The following is a 20,838-nucleotide window of genomic DNA, read 5'->3' on the forward strand; positions in this document are numbered from 1 at the left end:
TGCTACAACCAGTTTTGACTTTGTAATAAAGTCAACCTGTAATATGTCACCTTTCAAGAGTACGCTTCAAATTCATTTTGAAATTTAAAGTCAACCAAAAAATATTCAATTGTTTTTTTTTGAGACCCACTGTTAAAACGCAATCAATTATCCGGAAAAAACATCTCTTCTTATAAATCAATCGCATTAAAAGAATTCCCAAAGTATTTCAATTATAAAATCATCGAGTTAGCCGAGTCATTACAACTACCAAGCTCAACTCCCAAATTTGGGTGACCCAAGTCGAACCCAAAACAACCGTCTATAAAACGTATTCAAAACATTTGTAAGTCCGGAAGGATGCCTTTAAATAAAATTCTATTTTTTTATAAGAGCTCAACGCAACCCAAGTATCAAAAATTAACTCAATCACTCAGTTGAGAAGAACGTAAATCACCACAAATATTTATAAATTTGAAAAAGCATTTAAATAAAATCTCAATTTTTCTTAAAAAAAATAGGAGTTCAACCTTATCCGAAAATCAAAAGCATTTCAAAATCTCAAGTGAGAAAATCTTTAATCTCAAACAGTCATTCTGTAAACACCTAATCTGGCCAAACGTAATATACCAAACATATGACCAACGACGCTTCAAACGTCGACAAACAACAACGCGGTGAAAACAACAAAAGCAATATTAAATCCTCAAATGTGAATCACCTCATAATTTAAATTATTTTGAAAATAATAGTTTGTCAACACTAATCCAAACGTAAGATTCTGAAATACATGGAATTCATTTTACTTGCAAAGTAATCAAAAATCACTTTTTAAAAAAAGTATTAAAACAGACGTCTATTCCGATTCTCGTGTCAAAACACAAAAGTAATCAAAACAATTTTCTTAATAAAAACTGTAAAACCAATGTGCGATTAAACAACATAAAGCTACAAAACATGCTTAAAGATTTAACACAAAAATCCTTTAAAAATCATACAAGGCCAAAGCCTAATGTATCATAGTACGTGCCAACCTATTTAGCACCCAACAACACAGCCATAACCAAATTGTACTCACCAACAAGGTGAAGGCAACCCAATTATAATCAAAATTATCCAAGGAGTAAAAGCCAAGAACTAATCACCCAAGGTAAAAATCATATAAGGAACAACATCCTACAAAGCATCACCCGAAGTAAACACCATATAAGGCACAATAGCCAACCAAAACGTCACCCGAAGTAAACACCATATAAGGTGCAAAAGCCAACAAAACATCACCTAAAGTATATCTCACATATGGCACAACAGCCAACAAATCACCCAATGTATATGTAATAAACATTCCAAAGTAAATCATTTGTAACACATAAAACCGACGCACAACACTCCTAAAGGTGAAGGTAGAAAGTTTGAAAATAAATGATGACGTTTCAAAAGACATGACTTGAATCCTAATTCCGCAGTAGATCCTATGACACAACAACTTAACATTCCTTAAAGCAGTAAACACGTAACATGCAAAATGGCCTTGGTTTGAAACCAAAGCTCTGATACCAACTTTGTCACGACCCAATTTCATGGATCGCGACCGGCGCTAGGGTATGGGTATGTTCGTACCAAAACCCGTAGCAAGCCTCGCGGATAACCTTATATACAAATAAACCTGCAAGAAAACCACTGCTCGGGGGCAACCGAGACTCCAACCTAAGTCTAACAGTTTATGCAACAGTTCTAATATCATAACTTGATAATAATCTGAAACTGTGAATCATGCCTCAAATATAATAATCCAATGTAACATGCCAAAGTATAATAATATAAAAGTCGTACCACCACGACAAACCAAAGTATAATAATCAAACACTATACTAGTTCTACTGCGGTCTAAGAGTTTAAAACACCAGACTAGTTTTATTGACATAAAAACCTCCAAGAATCAAGAATCGGAGTGGACCAGCTTTCAAATCATAAACCTGGAAAATTTGGGAAAACAACGGGGTCAGATATACTGAGATGAGTTCGCAATACTATTTACATTTATTAAGTTTAAAACCCTTAAATCAAAACATTTTATACTAATATAATATGATTATGGAAAACAGTATTGAAATGATCCCAGCGTAAGTATGACATAGCATACTGATAAACCCAGAGTGGACGGGAACATATCCTCGTCATATACCAGCGTAAGCAAGACTTTAGTCTGCCGATCCCAGAGTACTTACCGGTGCACACAGTCTCGATACAAGCCTATCGAGCAGCTTGTTTCAATCCAGATCCATAATCCGTAAAAACAGTTCAAAAGCATTTATAATATTAAAATATGATGCGGTACTTAATAAAGTGGTAAATAGCACTACAAACTCACTGCTTGCTTATCCACGTGAAATCTTGGCAAACAGCTAACCCTGCGTAGACTCCGAAGCACGAGCATTCGACGGGTCTAAAACAATGTATAAGTTAAAATCCATACAACCCCTAACTCTAAGAATACTAGACACCACATAGGACTAGCATCTTGAACACAACCAAAGTACAACCCAAGTAAGGTAAACATCTATGTATCAAACAAACCAAAGAATTCATATCATTCACTTTAAACAATTTAGGCAAGTTAGCTTAGATGAGTTCCTATCCATAAAAACAAAACCGAAGTCCTTTTCATAACTTAAATAGTTCTTTTAAACCAAAGAGTTTCCCAGAGTAGTGTGTTAGCCTTAACTGCAGTATAGCTGAACACAACATGTCGAGCGACACAAGTCTAACCCGACCCAACCATAAGCCAAAGTGAAAACCAGAGTATAAAACCAATCCTTAAATAAAACCAAAGTCATTTGAAAATAAGAACTTAATCCATAGCTTAACAATGCCAACCTTAAAAGCAATAAATCATATAGCTTGCCAACACTTGACAAGTTTCACCCAAGGTATACATCACTTAAAAATGCCATCTTAAATTCAATTAATAGGATTTAAACACCTTTTAAAGATTTAAACTCAAATCTAAAATATTAACTTAGATAGCCATAGCACCTTTGTAAAATTCACCATAACTTATATACCATAACAACCACTGATTTTTAAAACGACCCAAGGTAAACTATCATTTTATAAATGTCCAAAATAGTTTATAAAATGTATTTCCAGCCATTAACAATTTGATCAAAATCAAAATTAAGCCAAAGCACTCAAATAATCAAATTTGGCAATTTTGCAGAAAATTGCCTAAACTAGCCAAACGATTCAAAACCAACAATCGATGAACCAAAATATGTCACTACTGATTTAAAAACATCAAAACATCATATAGAAAATATTAGATCAGTAGATATAGCATTTGAAAACCATTTTGCAATCGTTGCGTTTAACTTTCGTAGAATTTCAATTCAAAATATTGCCCAATGTATTAATCCTCCAATTAACTCAACCAAATCAATCCACCCAAAGTACAATTGACAAGAACAAGCCAATCGCAACACTAATCATTATATACAGATTTTTATATTGCAACCAAACAGAAATTAACAAGCCAAACACCCTAGGTATGGATTCATACAATCATTTAGCAACCTCTACACATTTAAACAATGGATTAGAGCCACTAACCTCTTGGAATAGATTAAGAACGATTCAATATAGAAAACCCAGAAAATATTTGATTAGAACAAACCTACAATCAACCAAACACCATAACTAATTAATCCAAATCGATAGGACAAAGAAATCAATGAATTAAACGACAAGGGATAGGTTTATAACACTTACTGAATGTCTAAATCACCAAGGAAAGGTAGGAAATCAGTTGGGAATGAATTAGAATCGTGTTTAGGGTTTTAGGAAAAAGTGGGGGCTGATTAGGTTTCAGAAACGGGCTTTTATAATCCGTCCCGTAGTGAACCGGTTCACTGGCCGGTTCTACTGGGCAGAACCGGTCAATGAACCGGCCAAGCACAAAGTGAGCCGGCCCTCTGGCCGGTTCTACTGGGCAGAACCGGTCAGAGAACCGGTTTGCCCTCTGCTCAGTAAAACTGAGCAAACCGGACCTCCAAACCGGTTCTACTCAGGAGGTCCGGTCCTAGGTCTAGTCGAGGCCTTAAAACCGACTTAAAACATGTCCGAACACGTCCCGAAAGCTACGATATGATCCTCCAATCGCACACACAAGTGTTAACCAAACCGACACCAAAACACATGCACAAACCGAAGTGAAAACACGGCTAGTGTTCAACCTAAACCGAACATTATACAGTCAACCAACCTTCGAATCGAGTCATAAAAACACGGGGTATTACAGTATCATATTGCATTGTCATCTTATTATCATGTTATTATTAGTACCGTATGTAGCAGATTATTATATGACAATATTATGATAACCTTATCATACTATTATCATAACCTTATCAAAATATACTTTATCATAACAGTATCATAAAATATTATCATAACATTATCATGACGTATTTTGTCATAACTATATCGTAACCTTTTATCATAAATTTATCATACTTTTATCATAACATTATCACAATATACTTTATCATAACAATATCAAAAAATATTATCATGACGTACTTTATCATAACTATATCATAACCTTATCATATTATTATCATAACCGTACAATATTATGGTATTGATATGATAACGCTATGATACATTTATGCTAACGTTAATGATAATCAAGCATTTTTCTTGACAGAAAATCGTTTTTCTCTGCAGTGTTATGATATTGATATGATAACGTCATAGTGATAACAATATGATAATCAGGCGCTGTTTTCTGCAGAAAATCGTTTTTTCTGCAGAAAATCGTTTTTTTTCATCATAAAATCGTTTTTAATGCAGATTTTCAGATCTTAAACTAAAAAATATAAAAATAATTTTTTAGATCTGAAAGTTAAAATAAATCGTAATAATCACCACGAGTTAAGAAAAAAATCGCTAAAATGTGTAAGAACGGCGGAGTGAAGAAGAAACGAAGGCGGGGCGACGGCGGAGTAATGGCGGATCGTTGAAAGGAACGGCGGCCGCGTGATGAAGAAGAAAAAAATAAATAAAGAAGAAGAAGAAGAAAATGGAGAAGAAGAAAAAATGGAGGAGAAGAAAGAGAAAGAGAGAGAGAGAAAAGAAAATCTGAGGAAAAAAAGGAGATACATGTGAGAGTAAAAATAAAATGTTTAGAGTAAAAAAATAATAGAAAATAAGTATTATTATAATAAAAAAAGTCGTTAGAGTAAAAAAATAAAAGTGTTAAGAAGGTGAGGTATTTTCTCTATATTTTCCTTGTTGAGGTATAATTTACTATTATTTTAGAAAATAGAGTGTTTTTCCTAATTTTCTCTTATAATAAGGCTTATCCTCTTAAAATCCCCCCACCTTTTGCCCCAAATTCGTTTGCACCCTCACAGTGTAAAACCACCAAATATACCCAAATTACGACCTTTTACTTTCAATTGCACCCTCAAGCATTAAATTGACCTCTTTTCACTTGAAAAATATTCAAATTAATACTTTAAATTTTAGCGTATATTTTAAAATAGGACTTAATATTTTATTTAAAACAAAAATAAACCTATTTTTTCAAGTGAAAAGAGATCAATTTAATGATTGAGGGTACAATTGAAAGTGAAAGATCGAAATTTGGGTATATTTGATGGTTTTGCAATGTGAGGGTGCAAACGAATTGGGGGTAAAAGACGAGGGGTTTTTTAAGGAGATAAGCCTTATAATAATTAAATCATCTTTATTAACAAGAGGAGTGCTAGCCGTTGCATAATAAGTTGCGGAAAGAGTACTACACAAAAACTAAAAACTAATAACAGGATTGTCCCAAAAATATTTCTTCATTATTTCTACTTTCATATTCTTAAAATAGCAATTGGCACTTATAAAAGCAGAGTTTATTATTTGTTATAAATAATAAATATTTTGGTTTTGCATCCAAAGCCATGCTAAATTGCTAATCCACAACTTCAAGTAAATTCTTCTGACTGATTGTGGAAAAAAAAAACTAAAACAGGAATTCATTACTGAAAAAATTATGAACATTTAACATTTAATTTCCTTTTTTTGAATTTAATGCCGGTCGATCAATTAATAGAAAATGAATAATAAGTGAAAAATAGATATCATTTTCTATCATTTGATTAGATAAGTCCATAAATAAGTCATAAACGAAAGTCTACGGTTAGAAATTCTTTAATTTTATAATGTACCGCATATATTTTATAATTTTAAATAGATAATCCATAATATCAAAATTTAATGGGCGGAAGCTGACGTGGAAAATTAGAGCTAAACATGCGTAAAATCCATGTTAGATAATACATAAATGAAGTCTATTGATAAAAATTCATCGCCCATGAGTTTGCACAATCTTCACCTTACCGGATGAGCTGCTTTGCTTCAAGCTTGCTTGGCCTTCTAATCTTATGTACTGCATTCTTGTACACTTTACTTTTGGAATTCACTATTTCTCGCAAAACTCCTGAATCAGTTCCTGTAACTTAAATATTAGGGTTACCAAACTTTATTTTATCTCTCAATTTGGTAACAATTTTTTTTTTTTTAACGGTAAAATACTTCAAAAAAATTCAGGTCAAAATACGTTTGATGTGGCAATTGGTAGCGGTTATAATATTGTTATCTAAGAAAACACATTAAAAAGAGATCGACATGGCGATCGATGTGGTAGCATATTCTAAAATATACTTCACTCAATCGACATATCAAATCCGAAAATGACAAGTTACCATCATCTCAAAAGAAAAGAAAATTACTAACTCTTTGACGCACATTAAAATTGTAGTACCAAATTAAAATATACAACGAAAGCAAGTTTTTTTCAGAATGACCGGGCGTAAAGAGCACGTAGGTGGCGAAGTGAAAGTCGCCAAAATCTGGCGGATTTGGTATCACTGAATTGAGAACCTTTGCCTATCCAATTATGTACGGTAAAAGAATGTGTAATGAAATCAAGTCTTACCAACAAGTGATTGAATTGCAACTCTTGCCACAAACTGTTCTGCGTCTTTCTTGCTTGCACACACCTCGCCGGAGTAAGTTTTGCCATCGAAAAGTAACCGAGAGAAGAAGACCGGCCGCATTTTTTCTTTCTGGACGGTTGTATACTTGGGTGTCCTCAGCATCATCTTGGTAGCATATTCTTGCAAAATAGATTTGCACCATTTTGGATCCTGTCGTACCATAAATGGCATGTTATCAAATCTGGAATACATATTTAACCAAGGAACTAAACCTGAAAGTTGACGCACCTTGTTAATATCAAACCGCCATTGATCCTTGGTCTTCCCTTTAATGGTGTGAAGAGCAGATTTTGCAGCATCTTGCTCAGCTTGTTTTAATTGTGGAAACACTGAGTTAGACTCGTAGGTCTGTCCATCAACCAACACAGTTGCCTTGAACTTCGGTGCGTGTTGGAATCCTTCATTCACAGTGTGATAACTCGGCAATGCCAAGTTTAACTTCTGAGTGTATTCTTGTAGACGGTTCTTATACATCAGATCTTCAGCCATGTCTAAACAAAATTAATGAATTACACTGTCAAATATTAATCTTGCACCAAAAAAAACATGAAGAAAAGAATGAGAATCAATAGCAAACCTGGAAATTTTCTTGGCTCAGTCTACCAAAAGAAAAGGCTAAGTTTTTTAAGGTTGAAGAAAGGAAAGCAAAAGCTGATCAGATTGGAATCAAATAGTACAAAAATCAGGCTTTTCTCATAATATTATGTTAAAAGAAAACTACTGAAAATAATTGGCTGAAGAAAAAAAAAAGACAATAAAAGGACAGCATGCAGAGTAGAGCTAGCAGCAGTTTTGCATGATTATAAGGAAATGAAATGCTTAGAACAAAGGGTTATTTTGCCCCCTGAACTTGGCTTAAGAGTTTAAAAAAAGTCTATATTAGTGATTTTTTGACAAATAAACTCAGAACTTGTCCAAGCTGTTCTTTTTTGTTTTGTTAAAAGATTTAATTTTATTAAAAAAAATTGACTACGAGAGTCTCGAGTCTAAACACACCGATTGTGCTAGAATATTACAACAAAACAAACCATCTCTAAGTGATTTTGTAACTAATAAATGAACCACCCAATTATTTTCTTAGATAATACTTATTTAAGAAAATAAAACCAAGAAAAATCTCTACTTGTTTCATCAATCCACAAAGAACCCATTTTTCTTCCAAATATTTGAAACCAACCTTCAAGAATTGGATTTTTGAAACTAAGTTGAGGGGCAAAATGACACTCTATTAAAAATACTTCTTACTATTGATTTAGAAATCAAATCGATAGTTTAACTAGTGTGATCATCTGTTCATTTTCAATTAATATTTAACCGTTCAATCACCAGTTCAAAAAATGCATATAATAATAAATATAGTTATGTAATACTGTATCTATTAAAATAAATTTATATATTTAAAATTTAAAAATATACATAACATGTTAACTACAAAATATAACATATTTTCCATGAGCATGTGCCAATGCTTTATAATTAGCGGTTATATATTTAATAATGTGAAATATTTATATGTATATAAATTTAGAACACTATTGAATTATTCAATAATTAAAGAACTTAATATGAGTATAATTCTATGTATTATTATTATATTTTAAATACTTCAAATTAGATTGTTTTAATATGTTCTTATTAGATACTACATTTGGCTATATTTGATACAATAATGTCTAAAATTATTATTCTTTGCATTAATCTGTATGAACTGGTTTAATATCCATACTTAGAATTTATAATATAACAAACATGTGATAGCATTTTCATATGTATTTGTAAAATAAGTAATATAAAATTAATGTACTTATAGAAGATATTAGTAATGTACTTGTAAAGATATGAATGCTTTGTAATAAGCGGGTTGTGTATTTTTTTTTTATTATAATGTTTCTGATCTACTTGATAAAAACAACCTATTAATACTATTTCAATATAAAAATCTATCTGTAAAGATTATTCCGTAATTCAAATGAACATAAAAGCAGTGGATTCAGTTTGATTCGAAAAATAAAAATCTTAAAATAATTAGTAATTTTAATTTGATTTGATTCGGTTCGGTTCGATTTGATATTATAAAACAATTGGGTTTTATTTAGGTACATTTTGATTCGGTTTTGGGCATAGAAAATTTAGTTAAGTAAAAATAAAGAAGCGAACCAGAAAAACCGATCAAACTTATAACTAGTTTTGTTTTATTTGAAAATTAATTTTTTAAAATCTTTGTTCGGTCTAATTTTTTAAAAATTAAAAAGTTTTACTTCAGTTCAGATATTCTGGTTCGGTTTAAAATTAACGAAATGATTTTTTGGGGTTGATGTCATGCATAAAAAATTTAGTTAAATTTTAATGTAAATCAAACTAAAATAACTCAACCAAATTTTTTTAGCTTAGATTCATTTTGAAATATTTTGATTTAGTTCAATTTTGAAAAAATAATAGATTATTTTTTGGTTTAATTTGATTTAAAAAAATAAAAAAATTAAGTTCAGTTTGGTTTTAATTTTTTTGTTTGATGATTTATTTTAAAAAATAAAATTTATTTCTCAAGTTTTTTTTAAAAAGTGTGCCACAAAATTGAATTACTAGTATTATTTAATTTTTACTTCAAACTTGAAGACCAATGATTGCAGTTATTTTCTGGAATACATAGGAAATAAAAGAACACAATTAGAAACCACATTAAACTAACACTTCTTAAACAGAATCTAATGTAATCAAACTTAGCCAATCACATTAGAGTATATCTCCCAAACTCCAACAATTATTTAGTGTAACTGCTCAAGCTTGGAACCTACAGCTACAAACCTGATCGCATATAGTTTAATTATGTCCTGAATAGGAAAAAAAGAGAAGTAACAAACCACGTTAATTAATCAGCTGAATTTTTAGAGTAATGGATCCTGAAAATCACTGAACTTTCGAGTTTTTTCATTTTAGTCACTGAACTATTTTTTTTTTCATTTTAATCACTGAACTTTTATTTTTTTCATTTTGGTATTTTCCGGCCAAAAATGCTTAGGTGGCAGCCGGAATTAATTTTTTTAAACTTAAAAATTTGCCATATATGTATTATTTGATCTAAGCTACAAGCCTGATCGCATAAAGTGAAATTATGTATATGTGATAAATTTTTAAAGTAAAACTTGTAAAATCCGGTTGTCACATGTCAAATTCCGGCTGCCACCTAAGCATATTTGGCCTGAAATATCAAAATGAAAAAAAATGAAAGTTCAGTGATCAAAATGAAAAAAAAAATAGTTTAATGACCGAAATGAAAAAAATTGAAAGTTCAGTGATCTTCAGGATTAATTACCCGAATTTTTACTTCAAACTTGAAGACCAATCATTGTAATTATTTTCTGGGAAAGGAAATAAAAGAGTAAGAAACCACATTGAACTAACACTTCTTAAACAGAATCAAATGTAATCTAAGTTAGCCTATCACATTACAGCATATCTCCCAAACTCCAACTATTATTCTGTTCAAGCTTGGAACCAACGGCTACTACTACCAAAAACCTGATCGCATATAGTTTAATTCTTTGCTGAATAGGAAGTAACAAACCACACGTTAATCAATTGAATCCATAACAAACCAGGATTATTCACTACTCTATTTCCTATTTTATATATAAATACCTACACATGCAGTCAGTACAGTCGTCAAAAATATTTAGGTTTTGCTGTGAAGAGTTAAGAATGATGGTGATTCCTGCAGATCCAACGTTCGATCAATTCATGGCAGACGCTCAGAAAATAACAACAGATCCATCCGAGGTTCTGGATTTGGTTGCAATAGAAGTTCTCACAGCTTTACTCATTAAACGTTCATCAGACGCCTTAACCATTACTACTACTAGTAGTAATACGCCTTCATTCAATCATTCTCTTGTCTCCGACTCCAACCTAATTAACCTGTTTCCTCCTGTTCCACGGAGAAAACGATCGCCCACTTCCGCTCGTAATCATTATGTGAAGATGTCAACTTCAAGAATGGGACATGATCTTGATTATCAAAATCAAGAAAATATCATCGGGGGAAAACGCAAGTTTGTTGAGAGAGAACATGAAGTGAAACAGACCAAGAAAATCAAGAGATTATTTGCGGAAGATAAAGAAGAAACTGAAGTCGAAGAGAAAAAGACAATCAAGAAACCGAAAAACAAGGAGAAGAAGAAAATCAAGAAACCAAGTACCAGACCCATGGTGAGATCAACAAAAGCGTTGAATCCAGAGCCGCTTCGTCCCGAGTTGGAAGCGCAAATTAGAGCACTTGGAGGCCAAAACGCGAAGCTGGTGATACAGAAATACTTGTACCCAACAGATGTAAATCCAGGTCACGATCGTTTATCAATCCCTGAGTTGCAAGTACAAGACCGTACCTTTCTTACCAGGGACGAGGCAGACTTGCTATACCATGAGGGAGGAGAACTAAAAGTTAAAGTTTTGGAACCGTGCGGTTTTGTGTCTGATATGATTCTGAAAAAATGGAATATGCCGAGTACCCGTAATCTGAACTTGAGGACATATTGGACTAAACTGATGAAGAGGAATAAGGATGAATATGATGAGAAGACAGGGAAGCTAATCGAAAGAAAGTTCTTCGACGCAGGTGACACTATTCAGGTTTGGTCATTTAGGGTTAGCAGAGACAACGAAGAGGCCGCTGTCGCTGAAGAAGAAGATCCGGGGAAACTTTGGCTTGCACTGATTAATCTCAGCCGCCCCGTTCCGAACAATGCAGATGAACAAGTTGTACAACAAGTTTAATATTTAGGATGATTTCTGTTTTGTTTTATCTTCTAGTTTTTAGGCTTTTTGATGTAATTTTGAATGAGGACATTATTATTATTAGTTTTGATGTATTAACTTGATTATTATTGCAATGAAATTTAGTATTGAACTATCTAATTTTTTTTTATTTGATTTTGGTGCTATTGGAAGATATTAATATATTCAGTTTTCATATACTTTAGATAATTTTCTATGCTAAATTATATGATTTTATTTAATTTGATGGTATTTTAATTAAATATTAGTATATACAGAAGGGTGATAAATCTGAAAAACAGAGATTATAAAATGAGCATTTGAATCAGATATTTTATGTTATGTGGTGGATGAATAGTGTAATGCATGGAACTGATCGGGTAAATTTGCATGCTGTGTTTATTTATTTGGGAATAGAGACGAAACTTTCGGTGTTTTAAATGGTAATAATGGTCGGAGAGTTTGTCCTTATTTACAGTTAAAAACAAAAAAAATGGTGGTTAATGGTAAAAAGGCGACAGTAAAAATAAGTCTTTAAAAGGGAGAAAAGTAATAAAGTAGGGAGCTAATGGTAAGACAGTGGCAATGTCTAACATATAAAATCAAACTCTCTGTCTCTCTAATTTTCAAATCAAAATGTTAAAATTCTTTGATTCTGTGACCTAAATTATTTGTTTTTGGATGAATGATGAGTATCATCTGGAGTTAGATGATCATTTGTGGTTTTTGCTGTTTTACAAAAGGTATGGAGCTATTTTTCCAGTTAAATGGCAATTTAATCTGATTATTTCTGTTTATTTAGAATGTTGATTGAGTTTTATTTGAGATATTATCTCAATTTTGTTTTGTCAAAATCAGAGGATTATTTCAGTATTTGTGTTCTTCTCATTTTAATTGATTTTGTGAATCTTACACTCATGTGTTAGCTTTATTGTAATGTTTGGATGAGTATTTGGCTATTTTGAGCATTGAATGGGACTTTTCTGTCTTCTGGTGAACAACAATCTGGATGGAGATTCATTTGAAATAGGAAATACTAATTTTTCCAGATGAATTTGCAGGTGCTGGATTTTGGGTGAGCTGGAGATTTCAGCAGAGACATGGTGGCCAGCGGATATGGTCCAAATCTCATTGTTCAGGTATGTGCATTTAGGCTTGTTTCCGTAATATATTATACGCTATCAATCGACTGTGTCTCTATTGTGTTTGATTCAGATGTACATTTGAATCTGATTTTTTATATTGTGTCATGGATCAATGCAGTTTATACATATATGGAACTGATAAGGGAACTTTCTTAGGAGGAGAAGCTGTGTTGTAGGTTTGATTCCAGCTTTTCCGCAATTTATGTATATATGATGTTCTACTTATTTTCTTCAAATCATTAAGGTTTTTGATCATGACTGATGATGGTGGCCTATATCATAGAGTTGTTATTCGCATTTTGAACTGCAAAATGCTTGCATATAAGTGGTGATTGTTATGGAACATTCTTGCAATTAAGTTGTTCTTTGTCGAAATTGGAATGATGCTATGTAGTGTAGCACAAACAATAAGGCTATAGGCTTCATTTATATAGGAGTTCATCTCACTGCAACTAATATTTAAATTAGGTACAAAACTTTAGTGACCAAAAACTTTGTAATTTCATCTTTTAAAGGTAGCGATTTCGTGATTATGATTGTTCTTTTAAAGTAGCCATTGTCAAAGTTTTGTGCAACTTTATTGCATTTGTTTTGAGATCAATGAAAACTCAGAGAAAAGTCTTACAGATTTTTAACAAATTTCTTGTGTTAGTTTAACTCTTAACACTATATCCTTGTATATTCCTCACTTGGTTCTAACATTGTGATTCGAACCGCATGGTGAGAGCTTTTATTTATCGATAAATGTATTGTTATGTTTCTGTTTTGTAGAAGTAGTTTTCTTGATGATGTACCATTTTAACGATTTTTCAATTCCTGCTCTGGAGTTTAATATGTGGTTCTGCATATGCAATTAGCCATCTGACTTAGGTTCGAATTGCGTGATTTTTTTAATGAAATAATTGTTATGTATATTAGACGGTTGATAAAATTTTATATCTTTTTCACTTATGCAGCTGCTTAGTGGTGGCTGCATTACCCGTCTGCTCCACATTCTTGGCAATTCAGAGATAAGATCAAAAAGGGCACTGATAATCAGTTACCATTTGTCCTTATCATTTTCAAGTGCGTATGAATTGATAGTGTGACTGATTCTTGACTTATTCATACTTTTACAGCATATAATTCATTCAGCCTTGTGGAAGTGTTCGCAGATAAATTGCTATTTGTATGGCTTTTGGACTAGGAACTCTTGTTATGATTTAATTCTGAAGATTGTCATCTCATATGCATGCTTAAGATGAGTTTTATCTTATGCTATAAAAGCCACATATAAACTTTGAAAACATTCCCAGCTGCGTCCAGAAATAACAACTCTTGCACGTGAACATCTGCTTAGTTTTGAAAGTAGCAATATTGTGATTATGACTGTCATTTTGAAGTAGCTACTGTGGCAGTTTTCCCAACTTTGTTGCATTTATATTGAAATCAATGAAAATTCAGAGCAAAACCTTACAATGGTTTAACAAATATATTGTGTTAGTTTAACTCTAATACTATATGTTCTTGTATGAGGCCGATGGGATAGTGGTTGCTTCTTTATTCACTTGGTTCTAACATTTTGGTGAGAGCTTTTTATTTGATCGATAAATGTATTGCTATGTTTCAGTTTCGTAAAAGTAGTTTCTTGATGATGTACCATTTTATTGATTTTCCATTTCCTGGTTTTGTATCATTAATTTGTAACTAGTAGTTACCTCTAGTCTGGAGTTTAAATGTGGTTAGCCATCTGACTTAGGTTTGAATTGCATGAAATTTTTTTATTGACTTAATTGTTATGTATTATTGGACAGCTGATGAAATTTGGTATCTTTTTCACTTTGTAGCTGCTCGGTGGGGTTCAAGGCCTTTGAGAGAAAAGATCAAAGTGGTTAGTATACCAGGTAGTGATAACCAATTACCATCATCTTTATTATTTTTAAGTGTGTGGTTGGTAGTGTGAATGGTACACATCGATTGGCATTTATGATTTATCTATTGAATTTGTCGACTTTATTCATGCTTTTGCAGCATATGCTTTCAGCCTTGTGGAAGTGTTCACAAATAATTTGCTCTATTGGCCTGACTTTGAACTAGGAAATTTTGTAATGTTTTAGTTCTGAAGATTATCATCCCATGTGCATGCTTAAGATGAGTTATGTTGTATGCAGCCACAGATGAACTTAAAAAGAAAACAAGCTGCAGCCAAAAAATAACAAACTATTGCATGTCCATGTCTGCTTATCATAGTCGTAGCTTATAAATTCAATTATCCTTGATCGTTGTTTTACAATTTCACTTGTGCAGGGTGCCAATGTATTACAATGTGAGATTTGTGTTTCTGGTCTGGCTTCAATTTCACTCGAATGATGTAATTGTCAATATACGGGAACCATCTGCATCCCTTTCTTATGAGACACCAATCTAGAGTGAATATGCTTATAGGTGTTGCATAGGACGAAATGGTTTATGATATTTTACTCTTATAATGCATCGATAGTTATAGAAACTGCGAATACATGACAGTCATATCATATGTCCATTTTGAAATAATATTATATTCTACGATCAATTCAATCGTATCCACGTTAATATTTATTATGTTAGGCTGAGAAATTGTATTCGAGGTCATTGGCTCATTGTTTCCTATGTTACTTTTTGTTGATTAAATGCAGTCAGTATAGAGCCAGAATTGAAATTCATTGTGGTCATTGACTATGCAAAGACTATACCCTTGAAGATTATAGAGCCAGGTCAGTATTTTCTCTGTTTAGCTATATAGAATGTTAGCATGACCAGCTCTTCTGAGCCAGTTTTGAAATTCCATTGTCCTGTTTGCATTTCGGTCATGATTTCTTACTCTGTAATGTTACACATAAAACATGTAGCAGACTGTTTTCAGTTTATTTAACTAATATATTTGAACTAAATCTGATCAGGCGTCGGATTTGCTTAAACTACTTTTAATTTATTTTTTGAAGTTTGATGATACGTTTATCTAGTTAGTCAACTTTTTTAGTTAAAAAAAATAATATCTTGTATACTTGTTTAGGTTTGACATGTTATACTAATAGATCCTTTAATTTTTGACATTATAAATTTATCATCATCTATATTTTTAACATATTTAGATTTGTAAATTTAATATGGTAAAAAAAAGTATAAATTGTAGAGAAACTCTTTTTTCATATTTTCTATATTTTTAACAACAATTAGTATGCCTTCTTGTTAATTTATTTTTAATATAAAATAAATTTAAATAACAATAAATATGCATCGATGATATTAATATACTTATAGAGTTTTAACAAGTGAAATAGATATATGAGAGAAAAATTACAATACAAAGAATAAAAAGTTGAAAATAGATATGAATAAGATATAATTTAAGAAAGAAAACATAGATATTTAATAAATATATGCTACTTTTAATTTTTCTTTTGACAATAAGGGATTTTAATATATATCCTAAATGCTAAGGTTAGATTAGTGTAATATTTAAATCATCAAGGTGTTTACGGTAATTTCATTATATAATTATTGAAAATTAATGGAAGGGGTTTTAAGTATACCAAAAATAAATTAGAGGGAGGCTTTTGAATTATTTTTTAAATATCAGGGGATTGAATGTAATTGTCTCTTAATTTTAAGGTTTCAATTATATTTGCTATATCTTTTTGTTTTCAAATAGACCCACCATTACCTTCTTTTCTTCTGAATTCCTTTGCTTTTCAAGTTTTTCATTGACATGCTCAAATAATTGAGGAAATTAGGTGTAGCACTTATTTTTATAAAATAATAACAAAAATACGTGCATAAATTATTAATTGCAATAAAAGTTTAAGGTTTGCCACGAACACGCGATGGGCTACTTTAATTGCTACAAACACGTGGTGGACTATTTTCGCGGTTCCATAAGGGTAAGAATCTCGACCCAAAGTTTTATTTACTGTTCTACCCCCATTTGGTATTATTTACACGTGGTCGACCATTACCGCTCTTACAGGCTTTGTTGCCTATTTACACTTTATTGTTTTTCAATCTGGATTAGAAATTAAATAATCCAGTGATGATGATTCTAATCAACTATCATAAGCATTTCTTTTGTAAGAGTGATGCATAAGAATTGACTTGAATTTTTGCAAAATCATGTCAATATTTCAAACCATGATTTTATTATTTTTCGCAATTTCAGACTTTTCAACATATTTGTTTAGATAGATTTTTGTAATTTGCTTGTTTTTATTTCAATTATTTAATTATTAAAACTAATAAATTTTCCAAGGAGGAGAAAGGGTTGTATCAAGTTTGAAAAATACATTAAAGTACTTATTTAATTTATTTATTATATTTTTTTGTATATTTTTTAAAACATTAATGTATTTTGGTATACTTTTCTATACACTAAAATAATTAATTTTAATATTTTTATTATATATTTAATATATTAAAATACTTATTTTTAATATAATTTTAGTATATTTTTTGTATATTTTTTAATAAATTAAAATAATTGATTCTAATATAAAATTTCAAGTATTTAGTATACTTTTCGTTTTTAAGAAATAAAAAATATATTCTATGTATATTTTGTGTATATTTTATAATTATTTTTGAATAGATTTGATACTTTTTTAAAAAAATAATAAACATATTTTGTGTATATTTTACGTATACTTTATAAAAAAATAAAAAATATATTATATGTATATTTTGTGTATACTTTATAATTTAAAAGTAACCGAAACTTTTTTTCTCTCATGATACCTTATGTCTTCTTTTTTAGGTCTTCCTAAAGCAAGTTTTCCGTAAGGTGGAAAAAAAGTCTGATTTTACCATTATAATGGATGATAACTGCTATTGATTCCATTTTTTATCATTAAGAAAAAAAACAGAGCAAGTATACAGAAAATATACACAAGATATACAAAACATTGAAAACAGTAATAAAAGCAACGCAAGATGTACGAATATACAACAAATATACAAAAAGTATACAAGGATGTTGTACACAAGATTGTACCAATAGAGAATTTAATATTTGCAAGAATACACAAAGTATACATAAAATATATAATAAAACTGTAAACTATAGAAAAAGATATAAGATTGTACTTTTCGTTGTTTACATGTCAACTATAATCAATCAATCAATCACATATTATGTAATTACAGTATAATAAAACATACAAAAAGTATGCAGATACACTATAATCATCTGAAATTTTATATACTATTAAGTATATTATTTTTAAAATAATAATAATTAATATACTTTCTGTATACTTTATAAGTTTAAAATAATTAATTTTTATATAATTAGTATACAATAGTTTCATATCTGTAATTTGTTTAAGTTGAATCCTATGGAACAAGAATTTTGTTGGAAATAAATAATAATATTATATTTTGTGTATATTTTAGTATATACTTTTAAATTTTAAAATAATAAGTATACCTTATATATATTTTGTATATAATTTTTTATTTTAAAATAACAAGTATATTTGTGTATATTTTTTAAAAAACATAATGAGTATATTTTGTTTATATTTTGTGTATTACTTTTTTATTTTAAAATAATAAGTACACATAGTGTATTTTTTGTGTATGCTTTGTGTATATTTTTTAATTTAAAAATGATAAATATACTATGTGAATTTATTGTGTATACTTTGTAATTTTAAAATAATAAATATATTTTATATATACTTTTTGTATACTTTTAAATTTTAAAATAATAAATATATTTTGTGTGTTTTTTTTAATTTTAAAATAATTAATTTTGATATATTTTTGAATAGATTTTGTACTTTTTTTTTAGAAAATAATAAGTATAATTTGTGTATACTTTATAAAATAAATAAATATAGTCTATGTATATTTTGTGTATACTTACGTAATTATTTTTGAATAGATTTGGTATTTTTTTAGAAAATAATAAATATATTTTATTTATTTTTTGTGTATACTTTATAAAAATAAAATATATATATATATATATATATATATATATGTATATTTTATGTATTATTTTTCAATTTAATTATAAAAAATATTTCTAATTAATTAAAATCATAAATACAATTTTAGAATTTGAATTAGAGAGAGGAAAATAATTATTTTTAATACTAAATCAAAATCATGATAACAATAAACAATAAATGAAAATCAATAAAGTAACCGGTCAAATGAAATTAACCAATCATGAATAACCAACTTTAAGAAGAAGCTAACTTCTTCAAATCATTGACAAGCAAGAGAATTCAAATCCAACATTACAGCAAAAAGGGAATCAACAGGTATAGAGGATAATGACCACATATATATTAGAGGGAGTTTGCGAAACTTTTCTAACAAAATTAGACCCTGATATTAGAACAACTAATCCAAATTTCAAAACTTTAGCTTGTACAAACTAGCATCATTCTACTATTTGGGTTGACCGCATCGATTAAAGAATAAACCAAAAGATAATCATAAATAAATCGTATTATTAATGCAGAATGACAATCAAAAGCAGCAACAGCCATAAAAACGCAGCATCAGCCATAGAGTGTAGCAGCAGCGACAACAAATAAATGCAAAAGTAAAAACGACAACAGTAAAAACGCAGCAGCAGTAACAATAACAAACACAGCCATATAATATAAAACAAAAAAATCAATAAAACCATCAGAAAATATACAATCCCAAAGAACTAATTATAAAAGTAGAATTTCCATTAAAAAAGGCAACTGGAGAATAAACAACCGCCGACAGTGACGACAGGGACGACATACTTTTTAATCTATTTCTTTTCCCGTGGCAACACAGACACAGTGGCCTATAAAGAAAGAAAAAAGATGGCGGTGGTGGTGATTTTGACCGCACAATACAACTTTTACACCTGCAAGGCTGCAACTGATCACCGACTTCCTCTATAAAACATGTCAATATTCTTATATATGAAAAAGAATTACTTGATCCACTAATTTCTTGGATTAACTTGAGAGAAAGTGGAGAAGTTTTATTTTTTGGTTCACGTGTTGGTTGAGAATGATATGAGAAAATAAGTGCTAACTTTTATTTAGGAAGTTAATTAAGTGTTGTTCCTAATTAAATACAAACATGCGTAATTACGGGATTATTTTCCCCCTTTTCAATATTTTTCAATTTTTCTCCAAATAATTTAGGCCAAATGTTGTAAAAAGGCCAAACCTTTCATAAAAGTTTCACAAAAGTCCCGACCTTTCAATTTTGTCGATTTTGGTCAAAAATAAATTATTTGGTTTCAGTTGTGGCCAACTCTCAATTTGATTTCAATTTGCCTATGTGGCGCCTATGTGGCGCCTATGTGATGCCTATGTGGCATGTCAAATATTGAAAGTTCAGGACTTTTGTGAAACCAAATAATCCATTTTTGGCCAAAATTGACAAAATTGAAAGGTCAGGACTTTTGTGAAACTAAATAATCCATTTTTGGCCAAAATTGAAAGGTCAGGACTTTTGTGAAACCAAATAATCAGTTTTTGGCCAAAATCGATAAAATTAAAAGGTCAGGACTTTTGTGAAACTTTTGTGAAAGGTTTGGCCTTTTTATAACATTTGGCCAATAATTTATGGTTATAATGTTTTCTTGAGCTACTTCGTGTGATAAATGATGGTTAATTTTTAAATACTAGAATGGCTTCTGCATTTTCAGTTTCGTACCAATTACATCGATTCATGGTTGTTTGTGACAACAGGTACATGTCCTGTGTGCAAATTTTGGATGGATTCAGGATGATGGTGGGAAAGAAAATTAATTTTACATGCCTATAGTTTTACTTTTTAATTAATTTTAGTTAATGTTATTATTAAAATATGCCTTCTGTATATTAAATTAATTGTATACATTTTATATTAAATAAAAGGCATATTGACCAAAAACC

General features: G+C 30.3%; 2 protein-coding genes across 10 annotated transcripts; one reads left to right on the plus strand and one right to left on the minus strand.

Annotated features, from left to right (window-relative positions):
• Positions 1 to 6,241: 6,241 nt before the first annotated feature.
• Positions 6,242 to 7,547, minus strand: LOC126661335 (double-stranded RNA-binding protein 4-like). Its single transcript, XM_050355161.2, has 3 exons — positions 7,260 to 7,547; positions 6,971 to 7,181; positions 6,242 to 6,484 (listed from the first exon to the last, which is right to left on the minus strand). Exons 1-3 carry the CDS (start codon positions 7,518 to 7,520, stop codon positions 6,369 to 6,371), a joined length of 588 nt encoding a protein of 195 aa, XP_050211118.1. The 5' UTR covers positions 7,521 to 7,547; the 3' UTR covers positions 6,242 to 6,368.
• A 5,247-nt stretch (positions 7,548 to 12,794) lies between these two features.
• On the plus strand, positions 12,795 to 20,838 carry LOC126659999 (uncharacterized). Of its 9 annotated transcripts, XM_050353328.2 has the most exons (6): positions 12,795 to 12,940; positions 13,903 to 14,011; positions 14,773 to 14,816; positions 15,233 to 15,251; positions 15,601 to 15,678; positions 20,653 to 20,838. In XM_050353328.2, exons 1-6 carry the CDS (start codon positions 12,902 to 12,904, stop codon positions 20,691 to 20,693), a joined length of 330 nt encoding a protein of 109 aa, XP_050209285.1. In that variant the 5' UTR covers positions 12,795 to 12,901; the 3' UTR covers positions 20,694 to 20,838. The 9 variants fall into 9 exon arrangements, 3 of the variants coding, with proteins under 3 accessions (XP_050209285.1, XP_050209286.1, XP_050209287.1); XM_050353329.2 differs by lacking the exon at positions 15,233 to 15,251 and having other exon boundaries at positions 12,806 to 12,940; positions 14,773 to 14,829; XR_007635180.2 differs by lacking the exon at positions 13,903 to 14,011 and adding an exon at positions 13,065 to 13,122 and having other exon boundaries at positions 12,860 to 12,940; positions 14,773 to 14,829; positions 15,233 to 15,678; positions 20,653 to 20,674.

Source organism: Mercurialis annua, linkage group LG8, assembly GCF_937616625.2.
Source record: "Mercurialis annua linkage group LG8, ddMerAnnu1.2, whole genome shotgun sequence".
Classification (NCBI taxonomy): Eukaryota; Viridiplantae; Streptophyta; class Magnoliopsida; order Malpighiales; family Euphorbiaceae; genus Mercurialis; species Mercurialis annua.